Genomic DNA, 26,350 nt, shown 5'->3' with positions numbered 1-26,350 from the left:
AACCACAAAGCTTCAGAAATTTCACCACAACTCATGACATAAAGGCCTGGAGTATTTTTTCAGACTGAGAAATCATCATTATCAATACATGTGGAATGTGGAATGTGGCAGGCACTATAATTAGAACTGGGAAACCAAGAACAATGAGAAATTTTCTTTACCTTAAACAACAAAGCAAGAGTTAAAACTATGACAATTCAGCTGGGTGTGGTGGTGCATACCTGTAATCCCAGTATCTGAGAAGCTGAGACAGGAGGATGACAGGTTCAAGGACAGCCTCAGCAAGTAGTGAAACTCATCAACTTAGTGAGACCTCATTTCAAAAGAAAAATAAAATAGGGCTGAGGGTGTAGCTTGAAGATAGAATGTCCTTGGGTTCAGACCCTAGTACCAAAAAAACAAAAAACAAAAACAAAAATTACACTATGACAATTCACTAAACAGAATAACCTACAGAGAACATCAAAGACTAATGAACAAAGGGGCTGCCAAAGTCCAGAGGAGGGAGAAATTCTTGTGGATTAGGCACCAAGGAGGAGAATTTGTTTTGGTACTAGAGACTCAACCCAGGGGCATTCATTCTACCTCCAAGCTACGCCTCCAGCCCTATTCTATTTTTTATTTTGAAAAAGAGTCCCACTAAATTTCTGTTTGCCTTGCTAAGTTGCTGAGGCTGTCCTTGAACTTGCGATCCTCCTGTCTCAGCCTCTCTAGTACTAGGATTATAAGCGTGCACCATGTCTGGCTTCTTAGAGTCTTAACCTATTTATTGTCACCAAAACCTTTCCTTTTGCTGTAAACCACCAGCAAAATCAACCCTAAGGTAGTTTCTCCTACCTTACTTCAGATCCATAGAAAACCAATTACTGAGTAAATGGATGTTCTCTTTCATTATTCCAATAAAGTTTTTATACACAAACATCCTCCTTAAAATGTTCCATCCTAGCAGGCTCTTAGTGCACATGTATAAGTGAGAACTTGTGCCTCAGAGACCAATAAACTTCAATATGAATTTTATGCCCTCTACACACTGTCTTGTCACTTTGGAAGTTACTTATACCTCAGTGCTTTTTCTTTTAATCTGAAGTAATAATAGACTGTACCTATTGTATGCTTTCTATGGGGCAGATATTCATGGTAACTCTTTTTTTTTAATGGATAAAATTTGGATATAATACCTATCTCAAAAGTTTGTCCCAGGCATTAACTAAAGGGACACATATAGAATGCTTATAGAAATGTAGGAGATGCTTAGTTAGAAAATTCATAGTAGTAGTGAACACTCACGTAGTGGTGTGTGTGTGTGTGTGTGTGTGTGTGTGTGTGTGTGTGTGTGTTACCAAGGACTGAGCCCAGGAGCATTCTACCTCCAACCTACACCCCTAACCCTATATTATATATATATTTTCTGAAACAGAGTCTCTCTAAATTGCTAAGAGCTAAGTTGCTGAGGCTGGCTTTGAACCTGCAATCCTCCTGTCTCAACTTTCCTAATACTGGGATTACAGGTGTATGCCACCATGCCCAGTACTTATTGGGTACTTCATATGAATGAAGGTTAAGGATTATGAGCATTCATTGGGTACTTAATGTGAATTAGCTTAGAGGGTTTTTTCCCCCATATTCTCACACAACCCTAAGAGTTAGGAAACAGACTTGCAGAGGATGGGTAACTTTTCTAAGGTCAGAGTTAATACAAGCATTGAGGCTGGAGACTAACCCAGCACACCTTGACTCCACCTCCGGCCTCCCTATTGCAACACCGCTGTAGTCACAGCAGAACTGAACGAAGGGTGTCAGTACAGACAAGCCCTGACCTAAATTCACTTGTCCACTGGCACTGGGCTGTAGCCTAAGCTGCAGTGTTGGAGGGCCAAGCAACTTTAAACCAAATCCCTAAATAAATCAGGAGGCATCTACTTTTAAGAAGGGAGCCTTAGAGTAATAACACATTTCATTACTGTGAAAAATAAACCAACTTCATATGCTGAGTGTGCCCTCTTGTGCATCCAGACTTATTAGCAGGCATCTTCTTGAAAGGCTAACAAAAGCTGGTTATCTGAATTATTTCAAATCCTTATTTGGGCTTTTTTTTTTAACTTTGTGAGACTGTCTGACTCCACAACCATGAACTACTGTAAGAAGGCAGGAATTATGCCCACACTTTGGTAATCCTGACAGTCCTCAGTACAATGCTTCCAGGATATATAGTTATTCCACAAATGTGTCTGAAAATTGAAACACAAAAATAAATCTTGTATAGTGAGAGCACCTGACAATTACTAGGTGTTCTACTTTACAAGGTGACTTACCCTTGTAAAAATAATCCTATATGGCTAAAACAAGATATAGTAATGGCAAGATAGAGTTCAGCAATGCTTGGTGGGACAGGTAATCAATAAATGATAATCAGCATTTCAATTTTTTTTTTTTTTTTTTTGCAGGGCTGGGGCTGGAACCCAGAGGCATTTGACCTCCGAGCTACACCCCCTGCCCTATTTTTTATTCTTTATTTTGAAAAAGGGTCTCACTGGGTTGTGAAGGGCCTCACTAAGTAACTGAGGCTGTACATGAACTGTGATCCTCTGGTCTCAGCCTCCCGAATGCTGGGATTAAAAGTGTGCACCACCATGCCGGCTAACATTTCAATTCTTAATCTCATTTTCAGTCATTAATCCAATAACTGTTTGGTCCCATGGACCCCCAAAAAAGTGAAGCTCAATGGTTAAGTAGATGGTGGAAATACATTTCGAATCCAGATCTGACCTCCTTTCACCTCCGCTCACTAATGTTGAGCCCTGTGCTCTTTTTTATAGTACTGGGGATTGAATCCAGCAGTGTCCTACCTCCAAATAAACCTCCAGCCCTTTATTTTTTGTTCTGAAACAGGGTCCCACTAGGTTGCTGACAGTCTTGCTATAATGTTAAGGATATCCTCAAATTCGTAATCCTCCTGTCTCAGCTTCCCAAGGACTGGCAATACACATGTGGGAAACCATGCCTGGCTCTATGCTTCTATATTTGATGCAAAACATTCCTATATGACTATGTAGGAATATATATATACACACACAAACATCTGACTCTCTGTCTCTGTCTCTCTCTCTCTCTCTCCCCAGGAGAGATCAAATTTTCTGTGTGGTCCTGGGATTGAACCCAGGGGCATTCTACATCGGAACTACATCCCCAGCCTTATTTCTTATTCTTTATTTTGAAACATTCTCACTAAGTTGCAGAGTACCCCACTAAATAGCTGAGACTAGCCATGAACCTTCGATCCTCCTTTCTCAGCCTCCCAAGTACTGGTATTACAAGCATGCACCACCACGCCCGACCCTGAGTGATATTTAAGTAAATCAGTGAAATTCTCTGGATCTTTGTTTCCTTAACTATAAAACAAGCTATTGCTGCATGATCTCAGTTTATTTCCTATTCTAATATCCTCTGGTGCTTGGAACAAAATGAATTGACTGGGTCAGATGGTGAAAAGCCTAGAATATACCAGGATAGAGTTTGGATGTTTTTCAGGCAACATGGAGCCATTAAAGGTTTGCCCTTGGAAAAAAGAAAATAAATGGACTTGGTATTAGGGCAAATAAGGCTCTTCTCTGATGACAAAGGTGTGGAGGAGTTTCATTAGAAACACATTCTCTTTCCCAAGGAGCCTTGATAACAGCTTTTCCAGGACAAAGTCTTCAAACCCCCAAGGCAGGTGGGGTAAACAAGTGGCCCTGGGTCAGAGGTCAGAGGCAGGTGGGGTAAACAAGTGGCCCTGGGTCAGAGGTCAGAGATCCTAGAATACAATTATTGCAGAACAGGGAGGGGAAAGCATTTGGCAGGACACAGCTCACTGATAAAGAGCCTGCCATTAGATTTTATCAGGGTCTCCATCTTGATTGGGGTACACTCCATTCTGATTAGTGGAGCTATTCTTTCTCTTAAATGTCTTGAACTATATATTCCTGATTTTGTCATACTCCATTTCCAGACAATCATTAAAGCTGACATCAAATTTAAAATACTTAACCCTGGTATGGTGGCACATGGCTGTTATCCCAGTTCTTGGGAGGCTAAGACAGGAGGATCAAAGGTTCTAGGACAGTCTCAGCAACTTGGCAAGGCCATGAGCAACTTTGTGAGACCCTATTTCAAAATAAAAAATAAGATTGGGTTGGGTGTAGACTGCTCTTGAGTTCAATCCCTAATACCAAAAATTAAGTAATCAGCTAATTAATTGATTTAGTTTAATGCTGAGAGCTGGTCACAGTGACATATGCCTATAGTCTCAGCACTTGGGAGGCTGGGGTGGGGGAATCACTTGAGCCCTGGAGTTTAAGACTAGTCTGGGTAACGGAGCAATACACTGTCTCAAACACTTAAAAATACTGAGAAAAGGAGATATATACTTACGGAAGCTCAGCGAGACTCTCATATCCTCCCAAGCTCTCAGCCAGAGTAAATAACTATGGCAAAAAAGGAAAAGAAAAAAGAAAATTTAAATTTTCATCATTTTCAGCCGAATGCCTTTCATGATGAAGAAGTTTCATGGGTATGATCTACAGGTATGAAACCTAAAGAGAGATAAGGAACTACTGTAAGATAGTCTTATCTCTACCATTTTGAAAGTTTACCTTTAGGTTCTTGAGGAAAATCTCAGCATGTTGAAGATTACCCTTAATATAAAAGGTGATCATCCCTGGGCAACCTGTGCATTGGCGCTTTGCCAACTCGTGCTGCGGGTGAGAGGGCAGCCCTGTAATCATAGGCATAATAAAAGACTTATTTAAGAGTCACACATATAATTTCAAGGGGAAAAAATTCATTGTGAATGCAAGTAAACTGCAAATAAGCCTAATAATAAGGTTAATGCCACGTTCATATCTGACTGTTGTACTGGCCCCTGTCCACCTCTCTACTGCATACTGACTAGGCTTATCAGCCCTGTTCAAGCAATAGTTCTAACTTTAATCTGATAGACTAATGAGTTTAGAAACAAATCAACTAAAAAAAATACAATATCTTGATTTTGGAATAAGCATACACAAGCTTTAAAACTAAAGATCAAAACAAGAAGTTCTAATGTATATATATATATTGGTGTGGTGGTACTGGGGATTGAACCCAGGGACATTCTACCTCTGAGCTGCATCCCCAGCCCTATTTTATCTTTTACATTTTATTTTGAAACAGGACCTCACTAAGTTGAGGAGAGCCTCACTAAGTTGCTGAGGTTGGCCACAAACCTGCAACCCTCCTGTCTCAACTTCCCACATACTAGGATTACAAGCATGTGCCACCATTCCCAACTTAGATTATAATTTCTAATTCTAGTATATAAATTCTAATTCTAATCTGGTATATACTTTCTAAGACTAATTTCATTGCCAGATGTGGTGGCATACACTTGTAATCCCAGTACTTAGGAAGCTGAGACAGGATGATCACAGGTTCGAGGACAATCTCAAAAAATAGTGAGACTTTCATCAACCTGAGAACCTGTTTCAAAATAAAAATAAAATATGGCTGGAAGTATACCTCAGAGGTAGAATCTCCTTGAGTTCAATCTCTAGTGCCACACACACACAAAAAAAAGACTAATTGCTTAACACCCAAGCATCCATTAGAGTATAGGTAGCACAAGGCCAGAGAATATATTTATCTATTTTTACCAATCCACCACAGAGCTTAACACAGCAGTGCTCAATAACAAATAAACAGCACAGAAATATATTAAAGCACCTAAGTTACAAATAAATATGACATAAACATGATCCCCAAGAGAACCTTTAAAGTCCTAGTATAATCATATCACTTTGAAATCAGATTAACATACCAGGATAAATAACCTTTTCAACCAGAGGATTAGATTCTAAAAACTGGGCGACTGCCATCCCATTTTTGAAATGCTTCTCCATTCGGATTTGTAGGGTCTTCAGACCTCGGTTGCACAGGTAACAGTCAACAGGAGACGGAACTGATCCGAGGGCTAAAAATGAACACATCTTAGATCAGTCTGAAGGAGGCTGGAGCCCACACAATCCTCTGGGCCCTCCTTTTCACCACAGTGCCTCTGAGAAGGTAGCTACAAGGTTCAATGTCTGTATTTTAGGAAGGAAATTGCTATATCAAATCAGAAGCACGAAAATGAAGCAGAAAATATACTTGGGGAAATGTGCTTTAAAATGAGAGGGGACACAACTTTTCAAATATGGCGGTAAACAGTCCATTCTCTGATTTTAATGACATTACATATCGTTTAACCTTACATTTATTTTAAAAAATTATTACAACACAAGAGAAAAACTGTTCAGTTACAGTCATTACTGAACATTCTACTAGTACTATTATACTAAAATACTACTAATATAGTACTTAGCTTTCATGAACAATAGCCTATGATTTTACCTACATCCAGAACACCACCTCATTTCTATTTTTTATAATTGAAAGGCCATTTATCAAGTAATAAATTGGCTTTTCCTCCTCGATGACCCTTTTGTTACTTTAATAACTATTTCCTAAAAGGATTTTTTTTCAAATTCCTAACTACGTTTATATCTGTCAAATTGAAATGGTTACATCCTAACCCATACTTGAGATAAGCTTAACCCTATTAAACAAAAACTAGTGTTTCGACATCTGTTGAAAAATACAAGTTTATACATGAGTGCTATTTGAAATTGACCAACATTTCAGATACACAAGAGATATAGTATATGAAAGCCAACATTTAAAATTTTTTTAAAAAAAGAAAAGAAAATCCATCAAGTCTTGAAACTAAAAATCCATTGGACTTTAAAAAATTTTGACTAAAATGAACATGTATACAAAAATAACAAAATTCATTCCTTGTGTCATGTTATAAAGTATTATTAAATTTCTATACTACCATTTTCTACTTTCACTAAAATCAAAAATTTTCCTTATGTTTCAAAACAATTCATGGAAATGCAAAAAATATCAAGTAAAGTAACTGATGTAAGAGGAAATCTGGGGTTTTTAATACTTACAATTTTGTAAGAAACGAAGCCTATTATGAATATCTTCAGAATTTACAGATACTAAGCCCATTACAACATCACTGTGGCCTAAAATGAAGCAAAACATTTATGTTAGGAACAATTTATGACCCAGGCATGGTGGTGCATCCCTGTACTCCCAGCATTCTAGAGGCTGAGACAGAAGGACCTCAGTTCATGGCACAGCCTCAGCTACTTAGTGAGGCCCTGTGCAACTCATTGAGACTGTTTCAAATAAAGAATAAAAAGTAGGGCTGGGGTGTATTTTGGACATAGACTGCTCCTAGGATCTATCCCGAGTACCGCAGAAAATAAATAAATAAATAAATAAATAAATAAATAAATAAATAGAACAATTTATGTCTAGGTATGGTGGTTCATGCTTGTAGTCCCAGTGCTTGGGAGGCTAAAACAAGAGGATTGCAGCTTCAAGGCCAGCCTCAGCAACTTAGTGAGGCCCTCCTCAACTTAATAAATCCCTTTTTCAAAATAAAGAATTAAAAATGAATTTAAAAAATAAGGCATGCCGGGCGTGGTGGCGCACGCTTGTAATCCCCGCGCTTGGGAGGCAGAGACAGGAGGATCGCGCAGGTTCGAAGCCAGCCGCGCGCGCTGGCTTAGGAGACCCTGTTTCCAAAATGAAAATGTAAAAAAATAGGTCTGGGAGTGTAGCCCGGAGGCGGAAGGGCTTCCAGGAACTCCAGTACCACCCAAAAAAAAAAAAAAAAATAAGGCTAAGGGTGTAGCTCAGAGGTAGAGAGCCCCTGGGTCCAATCGCCAGTGCCTCAAGAAAAAGAAAAATTTATGTCTATTTTTCACTTAATAATTTCCAAAATTTAACTTTTCCTTGAAAAATTCTTAAGGAAAAAGTCCTATAAAGCAAGTTTAAATAAACCTTATTTAAGTTGATAGGAGCAAAACTATACTTAAGACAATAAAATAAGCCAGGCGTGGTGGCGCAGGCTTGTAATCCCTGCACTTGGGAGGCTGAGACAGGAGGATGACAAGGATTCGAAGCCAGCCTCAGCTACTTAGTGAGGCTCTCAGCAACCTAGTTAGACCCTGTTTCCAAATAAAATATAAAAAAAGGTCTGGGAGTATAGCCCGGAGGTAGAAAGCCTCTGGGTTCCACCCCCAGTACCACCACCAAAAAAAAAGACAATAAAATAGATATCATATATAAACTAAGTATTTATTTTTCAAGTTTCAGCAGGATAAAATTGTGTGTGTGTGTGTGTGTGTGTGTGTGTGTGTGTGTGTGTGTGAAGAAAATTAAACTATCCAGAAGCATTCTACCTCTGAACTACACCCCATCCCTTTTTATTTATTTATTTATTTATTTATTTATTTATTTATTTATTTGTGGGTCTGGGGATGGAACCCAGGGACCTTTGACCTCTGAGCTACACCTCCTGACCTATTTTTTATTCTTTATTTTGAAACAGAGTCTCACTAAGTTGCAGAGGGCCTAAGTAGCTGAGGCTGTCCATGAATCGAAATCCTCTGGTCTCAGCCTCCCATATGCTGGGATTACAAGTGTGTGCCACCATGCCCGGCCCCCCCTATTTTTTTGTTGTTGTGAAACAGAGTCTAAGTTACTGAGAGTCTCACTAACTTGCTGAGGCTGGCCTCAGCAATCCTATTCTCTCATTATCCCAAGTATTAGGATTATAGGTATGTGCCACCACATATGGCTATAATTATCTGGGAGTTTTGTTTTGTTTTATTTTTGGTGCCAAGGATTGAACACAAGGGTCTTCTACCTCTGAGCTACACGCTCAGCCTTTATTTTTTATTTATTTCTGGGTGCAGGGTTACTAGAGATTGAACCCAGAGGCATTCCACCTCCAAGCTATACCTCCAGTTTTTTTTGTATGGGGGGGGGGTCTGGGGGTGGAACCCAGGGGCATTTGATCCCCAAGCTACACCCCCTGTCCTATTTTTATTCTTTATTTTGAAACAGATTCTCACTAAGTTGTGGAGGGCATCACTAAGTAGCTGGGGCTGTCCGCGATCCTCTGGTCTCAGCCTCCCAAATGCTGGAATTACAAGCATATGCCACCACGCCCGGCTTTCTGTTGTAAAACAGGGTCTTGCTAGGTTACTGAGCATCTCAAACCTGTGATTCTCCTGTCTCAGCCTCCCAAGTATTGGGATTATAGGTGTATCCCACCACGCCCAGTTTAATGATAATCTTTTATAGTAGATCTCAATCCTTTCCTCATGAATCATAGCATAGTTTCGCCTACTATCTAAATAAAATCCTATATCTAATTAAAGCATATTTTTTATTTTCTACATGAGTCACAGATAAAACCTGCCTAAGTGTAGAAAAAAATGGATCAATAGCCCTATGCTATTTTCATCTATCAATGGAAAAGAACAATCAAAGCGTAAAGTGTGCATATCTTACCATTCATGTATTTTGTTGCAGAATACATACAAATATCAGCTCCTAGAGATAGAGGTCGCTGAAAGAAATAAAAGTTTTTTTTTAATTTTAAATGAGAAACCATTTGAAAATATGCTCCATCACCTATAACTGTTAATTCCATCCCCTTCCCAATGAACATTAACTTTATAAAAATACATACATCATATAACTTTCCAGGATCTCTGATATTATCTTCTCTTTTACTCCCTCTCATCAAATAAACATAAAAATAAAAATCTTGGGCCCCAGTATGGAGTATGGAATTTAAAGGCACAGTTTCGTCAGGGCGTGGTGGTGCACACCTATAATTCCAGTGCTTGGGAGGCTAAAACAGGAGGATTGCAGGTTTGAGGACACCCTCAGCAATTTAGTGAGACTCTCAGCAAGTAGTCTCAAAATATAAAAATAGGGCTGAGGGTGCAACTCAGAGATAGAATGTGCCTGGGTTTAATCTCCAGCACACCCCCCCCCCCCCGCCACACACACACACAAGTTTCATGAACCTCTTTCTTTATAGCAATTGCTGACTGGCCCCTACATTTATTACTTATAGTAGAGACATTGACATTTTATGACTCATTAAACACATAAAATAGTTTACATAAGCACTCAGCAATGTTTATGTCAGGTATAAACTAACCTGCTTAGATTTTTAATCATTAAAACCTTATGAAGTACGCTGTGGTTACTGACACTTGGTTCATCATAGTCTTGACTCCTAATTATTCTTTTATTACTCTAGTTTTTCCAAATATGAAGTCACTTATAAAGAAATTTATTTGAGGCTGGGCATGGTGGCACATGCCTGTAATCCCAGTGACATGGGAGAGTGAGGCAAGAGAATCACAAATTGGAAGCCAGCCTGGCTGATTTGGTGAGACCCTGTCTCAAAATAAAAAATAAAAAAGGGCTGGGGGTGTAGCTCAGTGTAGAGCACCTCTATGTTTAATCCTCGGTACTGAAAAAAAGAAATTTGTTTGGATTTTCTCTGGCCTAATTTTGATGCAAATAAATCCTTTAGTCTTAAAATGTCTTTGTTGAGTGTGGTGGTACTCAGAAGGCTGAGACAGGAGAGTCACAGTTTCAAGGCCAGCCTCAGCAATCTTGTGAGGACCTCTGCAACTTAGTGAGAACCTGTTTCAAACTAAAATTTAGCCGGGCGTGGTGGTGCAAGCTTGTAATTTCAGCACTTGGGAGGCTGAGACAGGAGGATCTGGGTTCGCGGACAGCCTCAGCTACTTAGTGAGGCCCTTTGCAACTCAGTGAGGCCCTGTTTCAAAATAAAGAATAAAATATAGGGCTGGGGCATAGTTCGGAGGTAGAGTGACCCTGGGTTCCAACCCCAGGACTATAAAAAATAATAATAATAACGCTGGGCGTGGTGGCGCACGCTTGTAATCCCTGAGCTTGGGAGGCGGAGACAGGAGGATTGTGCTGGTTCGAAGCCAGCCTTGCTGGCTTAAGAGACCCTGTTTCCAAATAAAAATATAAAATAGGTCTGGGAGTGTATCCCAGAGGTAGAAGGGTTCCATCCTCAGTACCACCAAAAAAAAATAAATAAATCATCATCATCATCATCATCATCATCATCATCATCATCATCATCCCAGCATTCGGGAGGCTGAGACCTGGAGGACCACGGTTCGCGGACAGCCTCAGCTACTTAGTGAGGCCCTCTGCAACTCAGTGAGACCCGGTTTCAAAATAAAGAATAAAAAATAGGGCAAGGGGTGTAGCTCAAATGCCCCTGGGTTCCATCCCCAGACCTGGGAAAAAAAAACAAAAAAACTAAAACTAAAATAGAGTTGGGGGTATAGCTTGGAGGAGTATGACCCTAGGCTCAATCCCCAGTAACACACACACACACACACACACACACACACACACACACACACACACCAGCAGAAAAGAAAAATGAGATCAATCACAAGAATCAAAGAGCTAGGACTTACAGCCAGAATGCACAACTCCAGTGGTATTATTCTGAAGTTCCACTGGTCTGTTCATTTTGTCTTTTGTGAGATTTAGAGAAGATTTAAAAGACAAAATGTAGAGAAGAAACAGAATATATTCAATTTTTGTGAGGGATAGACAACAGAGGACCTTTTCAAGAGTAGCCTTGTCTTATGAAACCTGCTCCTATGGCTACTTGGGATGGTACAGTGCTGATTAATTCAACTAGAATAAATAAAAACTGAAAGGAAGCAAATGCCCATGCTTGGTGAGAGAAATGGGATGTGAGCTTGACAAAAGTAGACAAACTGAATTTGAGAGTGGTGGTACACGCCTGTAATCCCAGTACTTGGGAGGCTGAGACAGGAGGATCGCAGGTTCATGGCCAGCCTCAGCAGCTTAGCAAGGCACTCCGCAATTTAGTGAGACTGTGTTTTAAAATAAAGAATAAAAATAGGGCTGGGGGTGTAGCTCAGAGGTAGAATGCCCCTGGGTTTAATCCATAAGGGAAATTTTAAAAAGTGAGACCTTGTTTCAAAATAAAGAATAAAAAAATAGGGCTGGGAGTAGATCTTGGAGGTAGAATGTCCAAGTTCAATTCACAGTACTAGGGGGAGGGGAAAGAGACAAACTGGAACCACTTTAGTGACAGTAACAAGAGGAAGAGAGCCAGGCTTCATGAGTAACTTGGGCAGGACTGGTCTAAAAATTTCATGTAATCTCTTTGAAAACATTCAGGACTCCCTATGACTTAGCTGCAGTGATCCTAGACTGTACCAAATGGCCTAAGGGAAGTGGCACATGGCTTGTGTTCAGTAAATCCAAGACTGAAAATCACCTGGGACAAATGAATGATGCCAGGATATTTTTACTTGGAAACAAAGAGTTTACCTGATACAAGAAGCAGGGAGAGATCTATCACAGGCCAAAGGCAGATGGCCTATGGAACTGTCTGAAGGCAATGTAACCAAGAAATGTGCTTCAGGAAAGAAAAAATAAAACATGGTAGCTCCTTCAAAGGAAAGGGGTAGAAAATGGAGACCAGGTTTTATACAAAGTGCGCAGGCAGTCAGCCAAGCACAGGGAGGCAGCAGCCCAAGTCAACGTGAGGACCCAGAACAGATGGAGGAAATGTAAACACTGAACTTAGAAGCATCTGCCTAATTGAACAGCTGGGGGAAATGAGCTGGGGTTTCAGGGACTCTGCAGGTTAAAGAACTACAGGAAGTGTACTAAGTACGGTGAGGTACAAGCAGGAAGAAAAGAGCAGAGCAAGGAAGTAAACAGTAGGGTCACTCAGAGGAAGGAGAGGGAGAAGGCGTGGGGAGATGAGTCGATGACAGAGAGCCCCATGACCAGCTACCAAAAGGAATAAAATAGAAGCTAGGGGCGCAGCCCAGTGGTAAGCGCTTGCCTAGCATGTGCGAGCCCCTGGGTTCAATCACCAGCACAGACCAAACTAAAAGGAATGGGGGATGTATGGAGGCCTGCACTGAGGGAAGATGAACACAGGGGGGTATGTAGGAAAAACAGTGATTTAAAGGGAGCTGCTATGGTCTGAACATGTGCCCTTCCAAAATTCTTCTGCTGAAACCTAATCACCTGTGTGAGGGTATCAGGAGGGGGTGCCGTTGGGAGGTGAGTTGTTCGTAAGGGCAGACTCCTCAGGAATGGATTAGTGCTGTTACAGGAGAGGCCCAAGGAACTGCCTGGGTTTGTCCCCCCTGAGGACACAGGGGGCCAGGAAGTGGGCCCTAACCAGGTAGGGTTGCTGTCTTGACCTAGAACTCCCTGGCCTTCCAAACTATGAGAAAGAAATTTCTGAGTTGTTGTTTGAGTGTGTGTGTGTGTGTGTGTGTGTGTGTGTGTGTGTGTGTGTGTGTGTGTGTGTGTTACTGAAGGCGGAACCCACAGGCCTTCCACCTCCAGGCTACATCCCCAGCCCTTCTTTATTTTTTATTTGGAACCAGGGTCTAAGTTGCTGAGAGCCTCGCTAAATTGCTGAGGCTGTACTCAAACCTGCAATCCTCCTGTTTCAGCCTCCCAAGTACTGGGATTACAAGCCTGCGCCACCATGCCCAGCTGAAATTTCTGTTTTAAAGCCTTCCAGTTTACAATATTTTGTCATAGCAGCCCAAGCACAAAAGCACTATAAAACTTATATTTACAATGTAAAGCAAATGAAATAGAAATTACTAACACAAATAGGTTAAAGATACAGAGGGCCAGGCATAGTCTCTGGGGTGCTGTGGGAAGAAAAACTAGAAAGAAAGGAAAGAAATAGAGAAATAATATATGTTGCATATACTGAGATGTCATTGAATACAGCTTTCCTTTTATTTTGTTTTTATCTATCAAATCTATAATACAAATAAAAGTACATGAAGTATGAATGAAAATAATATAACTATTTTAAGGCCAACATGTAAATATTCAAGTGCCTAATCTATGTAGGGCATTAGCAGATACAATCACATATATTTAGAGTTTACACCTTCTGTACTGAGCATGCAGCTCAGTGGTACAGTCCTCACCTAGTATGGGTTCAATCCCTGGCACTCTAAGAAAAATAATAATAATAATTGAATTTACGTATCCTAAGAGAACCAGAAAGCTTTACTCTAACAATATTTTAAAGACACAAGTATCATGTAAATTTGGTTTTTTGTTTTGTTTTTGCTTTTTTATAACAAGGATCGAACCCAAGGGCATTCTATCTCTAAGCCATATTCTAGACCTTATTTTATTTCTTATTTGGAAACAGGGCTTCACTAAGTTGCTGAGGCTGACCTCAAACCTGAAATCCTCCTGTCTCAGCCTTCCAAGTACTGGGATTAGAGCGTGTGCCACCATAATAGGCTTCATATAAGATATTAACACAGGGTTGAAATACATTAACAAGGGGGGAAATTATTTATTTGCCTAATCAATAATTGTGATTAGATTTCATGCATTTGATGAGTTTAACATAAACTAGTTATTTTGTCTTAATTAAGAGTATCTGTGTGGTCTGTTAATCATGCCAAAAAAAAAATGTATTTTTACTTACCTGGAAATACGCCGACATAAAAGTGTTATCCACGACCAAAATAATGTCTCCATGCTTATGGACAGTATGCGCACAGGCTTCGATGTCAACCACCTTCAAATTAGGATTGGTGGGGGTTTCAATCCAAACAAGCTAAGAGAATTTGATAAATAACAATAATTGGTAAAAATACACGCATCTTACATATTATAACAATCAAGGAGGCTACATTCTTAAGGAAAACACACAAATAATGAAGTTAGAAGTGCAAAGCTGAATCTTAGCCTCTCCTACAAGTTTCTGAAAGGCCATAGCTAAGTAACTCACCATCTATCTTCCTCCAATTCCGCATCTGCATAATGAGACTGGTAATATTTATCTTACAAAGTTATTGTAATGATCAAATGAGATAACATACACCTAAGCAGAAAAATGCTAATTATTGTAATTATTTTCCATAAAGACACTTTCCAAAGACATAATTCACAGTCTAGAAATTTTGTTCTCAATGATAATAGCAGAGATTATATAAGAATGCATTCTAAATCCAAACGTAGTAGCCGGGCGTGGTGGCACATGCTTGTAATCCCAGCATTTGGGAGGCTGAGACAGGAGGATCGTGGTTCAAGGACAGTCTCGGCTCCTTAGTGAGGCCCTTTGCAACTCAGTGAGACCCTGTTTCAAAATAAAGAATAAAAAATAGAGCTGGGGTATAGCTTGGAGGAAGAATGCCCCTGGGTTACATCCCCAGTACTGCAAAAAGATCAAAGAAAAGAAGAAAATTCTGTTTGTTAAATAAGGTACCACTGTGTTGAATTACTTTATCTATAGCTTTTTTTTTGTAAAGGACTAATAATTCTTTTTTTATTACTTATACAAATGGGATAGAGGTCTGGTTTAATGTAATTTCTACTCTATAATTTCACTATGGAAAACATAAGGTAGCTAAAATAATGAATATTCTATAAAAATTTTCATTTACTTAAACAACTATAAAAATCTTTTCTTGACATGAATTTCTTCTATAGATAATAACCAAAAAAATGAAAATGAAAAATAAATACAAAATGGGGTTTACATGGACTTAAAAATTCCACTTTAAATGATAAGTCTGATATTTCAGAAGGGGATATTAATTTATTCAAGTCAGTAAAGAGCCACTATATTAGGTTCTATGGACAAAACTTAATATTTTCATAATTTGCTTTCCTTCCTTAGACTCAAGCCAGCTGTTTAAATATGTCTTTTCTCTCAAGTAAGATTTTTTTTTAAAGTTATTTTTAATTAGCAAAATCTCACCCCTTTGATTATCTGCAAATAAATCTTCTGTATGAGAAAACATTCTTTTTTTGTTGTTTGTTTTTTGTCACAGCCACTGTAACATAATCTTGGGTACAATTCTAACCTTTTAATCCTTGGCAAAAGGTTGGAAAAGGCTGACTTATAAAGGACACTAGTCTTTTTTTTACACAGGCAGAATTTAAATGAGGCCCCAAGAATGAATATCACATCTGCCATTCACTCAGTCACAAAACACCTTCCGGTGGCATACAAGCTTCCCAGGATGGAGCTAAAGATTGCCTGTGGCCCATTCTCTACTTCTTTATTTGTTCCAGTAGCCTTTAAAATCCTGAAGAAAAATCACTGTACTTAGGGTTTTGCAGTTTGGCAAACTTCCTTTCTATAATCCAAATTCAATGATGATTTGTTACCAATATTCCATTGGTATTGTAGTTAAGAATTGTATGCTCTTGCATTGGGAAAAAATTTTTTTCTTAGTGCTGGGAATGGAACTCAAGGTCTCACATATGCTAGGCAAGTGCTCTATGACTGTCCTGTTTCTATGCACAGATGCATAGAAAATTTTTAACAATGACCACATTTCCAGGTTCTATACTAAGCATCTCATGTGCCTTATCTCATTTAATTTTCACAACTATCTTTCCATAAAGCCAGCAAAGTTATCTTCATTTTACAAATAAAGAAAATAAATAAGATTTTGGTTAGATAATTTACCCCAAATAGTATACTGCCTATGATTCAGAATCAGAATGTGAATTCCATTCAAAAATTAATGTATGAATTCCCAATCATTATTTTATAATGCCTAGAAGATGCCAGTCTATGTGAATCTTGTAACTATTTCCAATGGATTCTAATAAAATATTTTATTCATATTTAAGTTATATCCTCTAGTAAACAGGAAGGAAAAAACAAGATATTATCACAGAAAAAACAGAACTGATAACTAGCCAAGTTACCTTGGTTTCTGGCGTGATTGCTGCCTCTAGCAATTTGGTTTTGGAACAATCAACAAAAGAAATCTTTAACCCAAATTCAGCTGCCACCTTCCTGAAGTACCTGTTCGTACCTGAGGCAGAAAAGAATCAGAAAAATGGAAAAAAATATTTTATGAAGAAATGTTTATTCCATGCAAATATAAACACTTAAAAATAGAAGGAGCACTCAATCACCAATAAAAATGCAACAAAAACTATTTTATTTAATTATTTGGACTGTTCTCTATAGCACAGAATAAGCTTGGACTTTGGAGATTTAACAGTCAAAGTAGACTTAATATCCACAATAAGTTCATGAAGAAGAAAATGCCGAATCTCTATCTTTTAAACATTAAGTGACATTCTTCCTAAAACATCAATGTCCTTTATAATAATTTCTTAGTACTCAAATCTAAAATAAATGAACCAATGACAATAAAATGTTCAAATTTTTTTTCAATCTGATTACAGTGTGCTAGTGGAAAATAAATGGTTATTATGCTTTGTACTTTTCACTGCATTTGTTACGTGTTTCTGAAATCTTTACTAGATAAAACAATGTAAGTCAAACTACTATGTTTTTATAGTGCAAGAAGATAAATCATTCAACTTAGAGTAATTCTCTTTTTGTGTGTGTGTGTGGTGCTGAGGATTGAACCTAGGATCATTCTACCTCCAAGCTACACACCCAGTCCTATTTTTTATTGTTTATTTTGAAACAGGTTCTCACTGAGTTGCAAAGGGCCTCACTAGCTGAGGCTGTCCACGAACCGTGATCCTACTGTCTCAGCCTCCTAAATGCTGGGCATGCACCACAAAAAAAAAAGAGACAAAGATATTCTTTTTTGTTTGTTTGCGCTATTAGGGATGGAACCCAGGAGCATTCTACTCTGAGCTACATCCCCCATCCCCAGCCCTATTTGATCAACTCCTACATCCTTATTCTAGCAGCTTAAATATAATTCTTATTAAGCAATCTCTCATATCATTCTTATGTATCTTTTTGTGTGTGTGTATGGTACCGGGGATGGAATCCAGGAGCCTTCTACCTCCAGGCTACACCCCTGACCTATTTTATATTTTTATTTGGAAACAGGGTCTCACTAAGTTTCTGAGGCTGGCCACAAACCTGCAATCCTCCTGTCTCAGCCTCTGAAGTACTGGGATTACACGCCTGCACCACCATGCCTGGCTTTATTATTGTGAATCTAAATAATATATATCGTTATTATTAAATGATCTTTAATATCAGTTGATACAATATGAATGAGAGAGAATGCCTACCTCCATACACATCATCCATGCAAATAATGTGGTCTCCTGCTTTTAAAAGATGAGTAATAGTCACGGTGGCTGCTAAACCTGAAGCAAAGGCCAAACCTAAGACAAAAACCAAGTTAGAGTAAACCAAAAAGAAAGATCGACAGATTTAAACACCTACAGAATTACTTTCACTGTTCTACACCTCTCTCTTTGGGCTGCTAGGCAAATCACTACTGTTGAATCTCCTGGCTAACGCCATTATGAGCCTCCTTGCTAGTACAAAAACAAATATCTTTAAAATTATACGTTATACAATTTTAATACAATAACATGTATTATATATAATTTTAAAGATATCCTAAATATTTCTAAATATATAAAAACACCTTTGTGTATATGTATGTGTGTGTATATATGTGTTTGTACATATATATATATATATATATATATATATATATACACATACACACACACACAGATATATTTTTGTCTTACATCAGTTCTGTCTTGGTTATAACTTACTTCTGAATTGTTTCAAAGAATTCTTTACAAAAACTTGAATTAAAAGACCCAAAAATAGACAGTTTTGTTTTTGTTTTTGTTTTTGTTTTTTGGTGGTACTGGGGATGGAACCCAGGGGCCTTCTACTTCCGGGCTACACTCCCAGACCTATTTTATATTTTATTTGGAAACAGGGTCTCTTAAGTCAGCTGAGGCTGGCTTCGAACCTGCACGATCCTCCTGTCTCAGCCTCCCAAGCGCGGGGATTACAAGTGTGCACCACCACACCCAGCTTTAAATAGACAGTTAAAAAATATCAAACTAAGTAAACATTACACTTGAGGAATACAGCTATGATTTGTTCATTAACTATATGAATATACAATTGAAAAAATATTTTAACAAAACCCAAACTTAGATGTGAGATGCACCTGATAACTTTAATGACACATAAGATTCTTATTTTCTATTCACTAGTTTGCCCTTATTTAGTATAACTTATATGAAGAATACAAAGATGACTAACAGCAATTCACTCCCCTCATGAGAAAAAAAGAAAGTTCAAGGAGTACATCTCTAGTCTCTGAAAGCATACTATCAAGGGTTATTGATTACCATAAATGAACCTTGGTGCCGCTCTCAGGCACAAATTATCAGGTGAATAAAATAGAGTAGAATTTTATAGCTTTGTCGATCTAGTTCTAAAACTAAATTTTTATTAATTTATTTTATTTTATTTATTTTATTTTATTTTATTTATTTATTTATTTTTATTTTTTTTTTTTTTGGTGGTACTGCGGGTGGAACCCAGAGGCTTTCTACCTCCGGGCTATACTCTCAGACCTTTTTTTTTTTTAAATTTGGAAACAGGGTCTCACTAAGTTGCTGAAAGCCTCACTAAGTAGCTGAGGCTGGCTTCGAACCCGTGCGATCCTTCTGTCTCAGCCTCCCAAGCGCGGGGATTACAAGTGTGTGCCACCACGCCCGGCTAATTTTTATTAATTTCTACTGATAGCTCCAGATGAAATATGTATTCTCATGAATACCAAGTAATACATGCTTGCATTTTGCCTCTATACATATTTATTGCTACCTAATGATTACACATATGTACATTATACCAATGAAGGAACTTTGGACAAAGAATTCCCTGTCTTAGTGACACAAGTATTTTGAGCATGAAAATTCTCATTTCTTTCCAGTTCTACATTCTGAACCTCTGGGCTGCTATCTGTACCTTTTAAATGAACTCGAGACTCTGAAAGGTAAGCCACTTACTGTACTTGGCCCCATCCAGTGCTGCTACTGCTTTTTCCAAACAGTTTCTTGTGGGGTTTCCAGAACGGCTGTATTCAAACCCCTGAAGAAAAGAAAATGTTCATCCAAAGAGCCTGAAGTTCACCATGAGAGTTTAATGTAGGCATCTCCACAACTGTGGGTCTGTCTACCATGATGACATTATATTATTTAGTTACATGTATTGACAATAGACAGAAGATAACAGCGCCATCGCTGTGATGGAAGGTGAGGAGGCTCTGAAGATGGCCACTCTGGGTTCAAACTGTGTACCTGCCACTTATGAACTAGATGCCAACAGGCAAATAACTCAACATTTCCAAGCATCAATCTAAGTATCTGTAGAATGGAGGAAAATACAGATATCTAGTTCATATAACTGTAGGGAGGATGAAATAAGATACATGTTCACAGCACATTTCCTGGCATATCTGGCCTATGTGAATCACTAGGTAACTGACAATTTTTTTTGTTTTTTGGGTTTTTTTTTTTTTTTTTTTTTTTTTTTGCAGGTTTGAGGATAGAACCCAGGGGCATTTAACCAACGAGCTACACCCCCTGCCCTATTTTTTATTCTTTATTTTGAAACAGGGTCTCACTAAGTTGCAAAGGGCCTCACTAAGTAGCTAAGGCTGTCCACGAACCGCAATCCTTCTGTCTCAGCCTCCAGAATGCTGAGATTACAAGTGTGCGCCACCATGCCCGGCAACATTTTTTTAATATTAGTAGTGTTATTATGTTAAATTTGCCTTACCTATTAATCCGGAGATATAAGAAAAAAGGGAATTACAAAAGCCAACAGAGTAAAACTAATTCTAACCTGTATTTCATTTCCTAAGAAACAAGTGATGAGCCAGGTATGATGGTACACATCTGAGTTCCCAGCTGCTGGGGAGGCTGAGGCAGGAGGATCACAAATTTGAGGCCAGCCTAAGATACTCAGCAAGACTTCCTCTCAAAATAAAATAAAAAGGGCTGGGAGTGTAACTGTGGTAGAGTGCTTACCTAACGTGTGAGGCCCTAGGTTCAATCCCAAGCACCACACACAGAGAGAAAAAGAGAGGAAGAAAGGGAAGGCTGCAAGTTCTATTCAGCACACAAGAAGATTTGAAGAGCTGGGCATGCTGGCCCATACCTGTAATCACAGTACTTAGGAGACTGAGACAGGATCATAGGTTCAAGACCAACCTCAGATACTTAATGAGACTCTCGGCAAACTAGCAAGGGCCCTCCTTCAAACCAAAAACTAAAAAGGGCTGGGTGGTGTAGCTCAGAGGTAGAAAGTCCCTGGATTCAGGCCCAAGTACCCCCCCCACACACACACACACACAAAGAAGTATGAATAGAACCTACAAGTACTCAGAGATCAGATGGTGGCTCAACAAAAGTGACTCCAAAAATAGGTAGTAATGTGTGTGTGGGGGGGGGTGGTTCTGGGGATGGAACCTAGGAGCATTCTACCTCTGAGCTACACCCCCACCCTATTTATTATTCTTTATTTTGAAACAGGGTTTCACTGAGTTGCAAAGGGCCTCACTAAGTAACTGAGGCTGTCTGTGAACCACTAAGCTCCTGTCTCAGCCTCCCAAATGCTGAGATTACAAGCGTGGGCCACCACACCCAGCTTAATAGGTAATAACTGTTGCTAAAGCACCCCATACAATACTTTTTAACATTTTGCAATATGTTCCTTTTCATTAGTCATTTAATTTAATCCTCATGACATCTTTGAGGAAAGTGAAGCCTAATTTTATAGGACTTAGGGCGTGTCAGGGCCAATTCAAACTTGGGATTTGAATGTTGATAAAAGATCTATAATTTTTCCCTCTGGCTCATGTAACACATAACAAAATATAAGCTGGGTGTGGTGGTGCATGCCTCTAATCCCAGTACTTAGGAGGCTGAGAAAGGAGGATCTCAGCCTCAGCAACCGAGCAAGATTCTCAGCAACTTAGAGAGATCCTGTTTCCAAAATATATATATATTTTTTAACCTATATACATTTGTGTGTATATATATACATGTGTGTGTGTGTGCGTGCGTGTGTGTGTGTGTGTGTGTGTGTGTGTGTGTTAAAAAAGAGCTGGGAGTATAGCACAGAAGTAGAACGGCCCCGAGTTCAATCCCCATGCCAAAAACCATGCAGCCAGTCTTCACACATTTGTTTCTGCTTCAGAAGCTCCCAGTGCTAGTAATAATACATTTTTAACATTTGTGTTGTATTGTTTCCTTGTTGTTGACAAACTAAGCAACCCTGAAGGGCCTCAGGATACCCTCACCATGCCCTACCATCAGTCACCTCTTTTACCATGATCTACAGCTGCACCCACCAGACAGAAAATAAATGATTGGATTCATGTTGCTACAGACACATAAAGGAACCCCACACTTCTGTTACTATTCACTACAGATATTTACTTTTGTGGGGAAAAAAGAAGTGTGTGTCAGTGGCAAATTGCCGTACCCATTCAATGACTTTCAAATAAAACTAAAGAATTAGTTCTCACCTAGGTCTTCAAATTCTTTAGTACTCTTAACCGATTTTTTTTTTAATTAGGTATGAAACAAAATCCTGGGGATTTACTCATCCCTGTTGGCTTTCTGAGAACATTTAATTACTATCATACCTGAATGATTAACTTTTGTACTATGTTCCAAAGCTTGAGCAGCCAGCCATTCACTACGTAAACCTACACAAGAAACTGCATCTCGGGTGAGAAGCTGAGTACACAGTCCAAAATACAGTAGCTAGGAGTATCCTAAACCGGTTGTAGAAGTGTCTTTGGAATTCTACCTCACAAAACAAGTCTCTAAGGATTTTCCTTGACTTACACACTACAGTAGCTTACAAAGCATCATCAAGGTTTGAGACAAAGTTCACTTCACTAGTTACTTCTGAACTTCAGCAGCTTTGGGGCATGTTGGTACACAACTGTAATCCCAGTACTTGGGAGGCTGAGACGGGAGGATTTAAAGTTTGATGGCAGCCTCAGCAATGCAGTGAAACTCTCAGCAACCTAGTGAGACCCTGTTTCAAAACAAAAAATAAAAAGGGCTAGGGATGTAGCTTGGAGGTAGAATGCCTCTGGGTTCAATACCTAGGAACACACACACACACACACACACACACACACACACATTCACACCTCCAAAACCCATTTAGTATGCCACCAAAAGGGAAAAAAGCTATGTGATTAACAAAGAAAGCTTTACCAGTGATTTATGTGTGAGTCTGGTTCAGTTCCTTTTCTATAAAAAGTACATAATACTTGTCCAGCCCTCTGAACTGGTTGTTGTGATGATCAAAATGAAAATGGTGTAAATGTGCACACAGTGATGCCAAAGTATCAGAGTAATTATTATGCGCCATACAGCTCTACAAACATCAACAATTTATGTGGTGGGCACTATTATTATCCCCATTTACGCAGGATCAATATGAGGCTTGGATAGGTTAAGCAACTTCCTCAACGTTACCCAGCTCAGAAGAGGTGATGTAAGAACACAGGCCTATGTCCTTTGACTATATGACTTGCATGCTTAATCACTAAACCACACTGCTTCAGTGATGCAAGGGATTAAGTTATTGCTAGCACCGTCAGAGTATACCACAGTGTAGCCTAGTGCCTAAGCATGGGGTTTTAGAGCAGGTTTGAATTCCAGCTCCACCCTTCAGACCCTTAAGAGAGTTGCTCATCATCCCTAAATCTCATCTATTTCATCGGAAAAGTGAGAATCTGGTTCAGATTAGGGTTGTTAGTATTAGATGAATGCCAAATTTATACACATGACATATATATGTACTTGGCACATTTAGGTAATAACCATTAGATTAATATTCTTAATGTTAGGTGCTCTATCACTCAGGTTTTTTTCTTATTTATTTATTTATTTATTTATTGCAGTATTGGGTATAGAACCCAGAGGCATTCTACCTCCAAGCTACACCCCCAGCCCTGTTTTTTATTTTTTATTTTGAAACAGGGTCTCACTGAGTTGCAAAAGGCCTCACTAAGTAGCTGAGACTGGCCGAGAACCACGATCCTCTTGTCTCAGCCTCCCCTCTGGGATTATAAGCTTGTGCCACCATCCCTGGCTTTAAATTTTTATTCTAAGACAGGGTCTCGCTAAATTGTCCAGCTGATCCTTCTGCCTCAGCCTCCTGAGTAGCTGGGAGTACAAGCAGATACCACTGCAATCGTCCAGATGCTTAATTTTTTTTTTTTTAAGGCTGCCCCCTCAGTGTATCTTTAAAAGTTTTGCGGCTAAAGGTAATTTAAAGAAATTATGGCCGGGTGTGGTGGCGCACGCTTGTAAACCTAGTACTTGGGAGGCTGAGACAGAAGGATCGCAGTGTGGCGGTCACCCTCAGCTAACTTAGTGAGGTCCTCTGCAACTTGGTGAGACTTTGTTTCAAAATAAATAATAAGAAATAAGGTTGGGGATATAGCTCGGAGATAGAATGCCCCTGGGTTCAATCCTCAGTGCAGCAAAAAAAAAAAAAAAAAGAAATTATGAACCTCATTTTCCACTTGCAAATTGGCCCAAATCACATGAATTTCAGTTCAAACCTATAAGGCAAGTTGGACACAGCGTTCCTTGCAGTCCTGCTTATCAAAGGAAATCTGATCAGTGGACCAGCTAACAGCTTACTTGCAATGATTGCAATGTAGAAACACTTTAAATTTATAAGCCATCCTTCTTGCCGCCCGGCCCTGCAGGTACCGCCCCCAGACAGGCCCTGCTCACCGCGTGCTGGCCGGGCGCCCCTTGCTTGAAGGTGGTGGACAGTGAGATGGGAGGCACCACAGCCTGGGAGTTCCATTGCTCTGGTTCCTGGCCCACATGGATGGCCTGCGTGGCGAAATGTTGGAAGTTGGGCAGGAAACCATGTGGGGAGGCGTCTTTCTTCTGCATGCTGAACTGCGAAGGAGAAAGGGAAAAAAATCGAGAAAGGTGTAACTAGGAAACTGGGCGGCGGGGCTGGAGAGAGACTGGAGAAATCAGGTGGCGGGAAGCAAGAGATCGCTGGAGGAGCCAACCCCGAGCGCACAAAAGCCAGACGCGGCGACTCTGCGGGAAACACTTTATTAGCCGGGCTGAGGCTGGCAATCGCCGCGGGGCGGGGCCAGCCCGGGCCAATGAACGAAGGCCCTGAGGCGGTGCCCGCTCCTCATTGGCTGGCAGCAGAGGCGTTGCCCTGAGCGTCTCCGCCGCCGCCCTCCCGGGTGCTGAAAGTGAGGTGGTGCGGGAGCGCGGGGTCCGGGCGGTGACATTCCTCCGCACCTGCCCGGGAAGCTGCCCGCTGGCTCCCGTGAGCCAGCCGGCGTTTGTTTGACCTCAGGCCGGAGGTTCGCCCAAGACGTAAGGAAAGGGTGTCTAGGGGTTGAAACCCAGTAACCTGTAAACATCCTCCCCCACCGCGGTGCCCTGACCCCCAGCCTTTGTCCTGAGGGCGGTGTCCAAAGACGCAAGCTAGAGATAGCGTGAAGGTCCGTTAGGAAACTGGTGGCCCAAGCCTCCAAATTCGCAACTTAGATTCTCATTAATCGCAAACAGTCTTTGAAGGTACACTGAACGCTGCAATGACCCCATGCTGACCGTGATTCAAATAGGAATTAGGGTCAACTTTTTAAGTATTATCGAAGCTACGGTAGCGAGGATGCTTACGCACAAGTCTGGCAGCTTCCTGAAAGCTACTCAAACTTGAGCTTTTCAAGCATCATTGTGGCTTTGAAAAAGGTCTTGGAACCTCAGATCCTTACACAAAATGCTTTCGTTGTTAACAATTAACAGTAGCAGCTTGTAGGGAGAAAAAAAAAAAGAAAGCCGTCAGTGTCAGAATGTACTCCTCACCTGAACCCAGAGCCCTGCTCTCCCTACCGTCAGTCCTTTAAAACAAACAAAAATCTCCTTGTTCCCCAAACAATACAGACTTGACCTACTTAGTATTGTGAGTCTTTTCTGGGACTAGGGAATTTAGGACAGGTCTGACACTTTATCAAACTAAGGAAGAAGAATATAAGGAATAACAAATAACTCTAAAAAATTTGCAGTTCCAGAGAAAAATGTAAAGAGTAGGAATGAAGTAATTTGCTCTTCAATTTAGCCTCAGGGATGCTTACCCACTAAACACTTGAAGAGTAGTGCTTGAGAGCATATGAGCTTTTTGAGGCCTGCCTAAATGTTTATGCCAGAGGGAAAATGAAATAAAGAGCGGTTCATATTTAATTAGTATTACTCTTTTAAAAATATATTATTATGTCAACTTTAATGCATTTCAACAGTTACACCTAAGTATACAGACCAATATATTTTATATGCTATAACATGGCACTAGAGGGCCAGGAGGGTCTAAAACAGGCAAAATTAGTTTTACCTCCTAGTACTTGTTGACAATCCCTAAATTGTATAAATATGGGCATTTCGTTTAGTGTAATAAAGGATTCTCTTGTTTGGATTTTATTTTGTTTTGTTTTTGTTTCAATCCTTTAGTTTTTTGTTGTTATGTTTCTTTGTTTATTTGTTTGAGATGGGGTCTCACTATATTGTCCAAGCTGGTCAGTTCTCCCTACTC

At 39.7% G+C, this 26,350-nt stretch overlaps 1 protein-coding gene across 1 annotated transcript in view; it reads right to left on the bottom strand.

Moving 5' to 3' along the window:
• Window positions 1-24,690, bottom strand: part of CTH (cystathionine gamma-lyase) — a gene marked incomplete at both ends in the record, with an annotated part of 32,674 nt that extends 7,984 nt beyond the window's left edge. Inside the window, 9 exons of the mRNA XM_080691441.1 lie at window positions 4,411-4,463; window positions 4,632-4,753; window positions 5,834-5,986; window positions 7,011-7,088; window positions 9,433-9,490; window positions 14,456-14,587; window positions 16,696-16,805; window positions 19,756-19,837; window positions 24,523-24,690. Of these exons, the coding sequence (XP_080547567.1) occupies window positions 4,411-4,463; window positions 4,632-4,753; window positions 5,834-5,986; window positions 7,011-7,088; window positions 9,433-9,490; window positions 14,456-14,587; window positions 16,696-16,805; window positions 19,756-19,837; window positions 24,523-24,690 (956 nt within the window). The remainder of the gene's footprint in view (window positions 1-4,410; window positions 4,464-4,631; window positions 4,754-5,833; window positions 5,987-7,010; window positions 7,089-9,432; window positions 9,491-14,455; window positions 14,588-16,695; window positions 16,806-19,755; window positions 19,838-24,522) is intronic.
• Between the last annotated feature and the right edge of the window lie 1,660 nt (window positions 24,691-26,350).

Source organism: Muscardinus avellanarius (assembly GCF_963383645.1).
Source record: "Muscardinus avellanarius genome assembly, chromosome: 3".
NCBI classification, from domain to species: Eukaryota; Metazoa; Chordata; class Mammalia; order Rodentia; family Gliridae; genus Muscardinus; species Muscardinus avellanarius.
The sequence above is the reverse complement of the archived record's forward strand: the minus strand, read 5'-3'. Positions and strand labels throughout refer to the sequence as shown.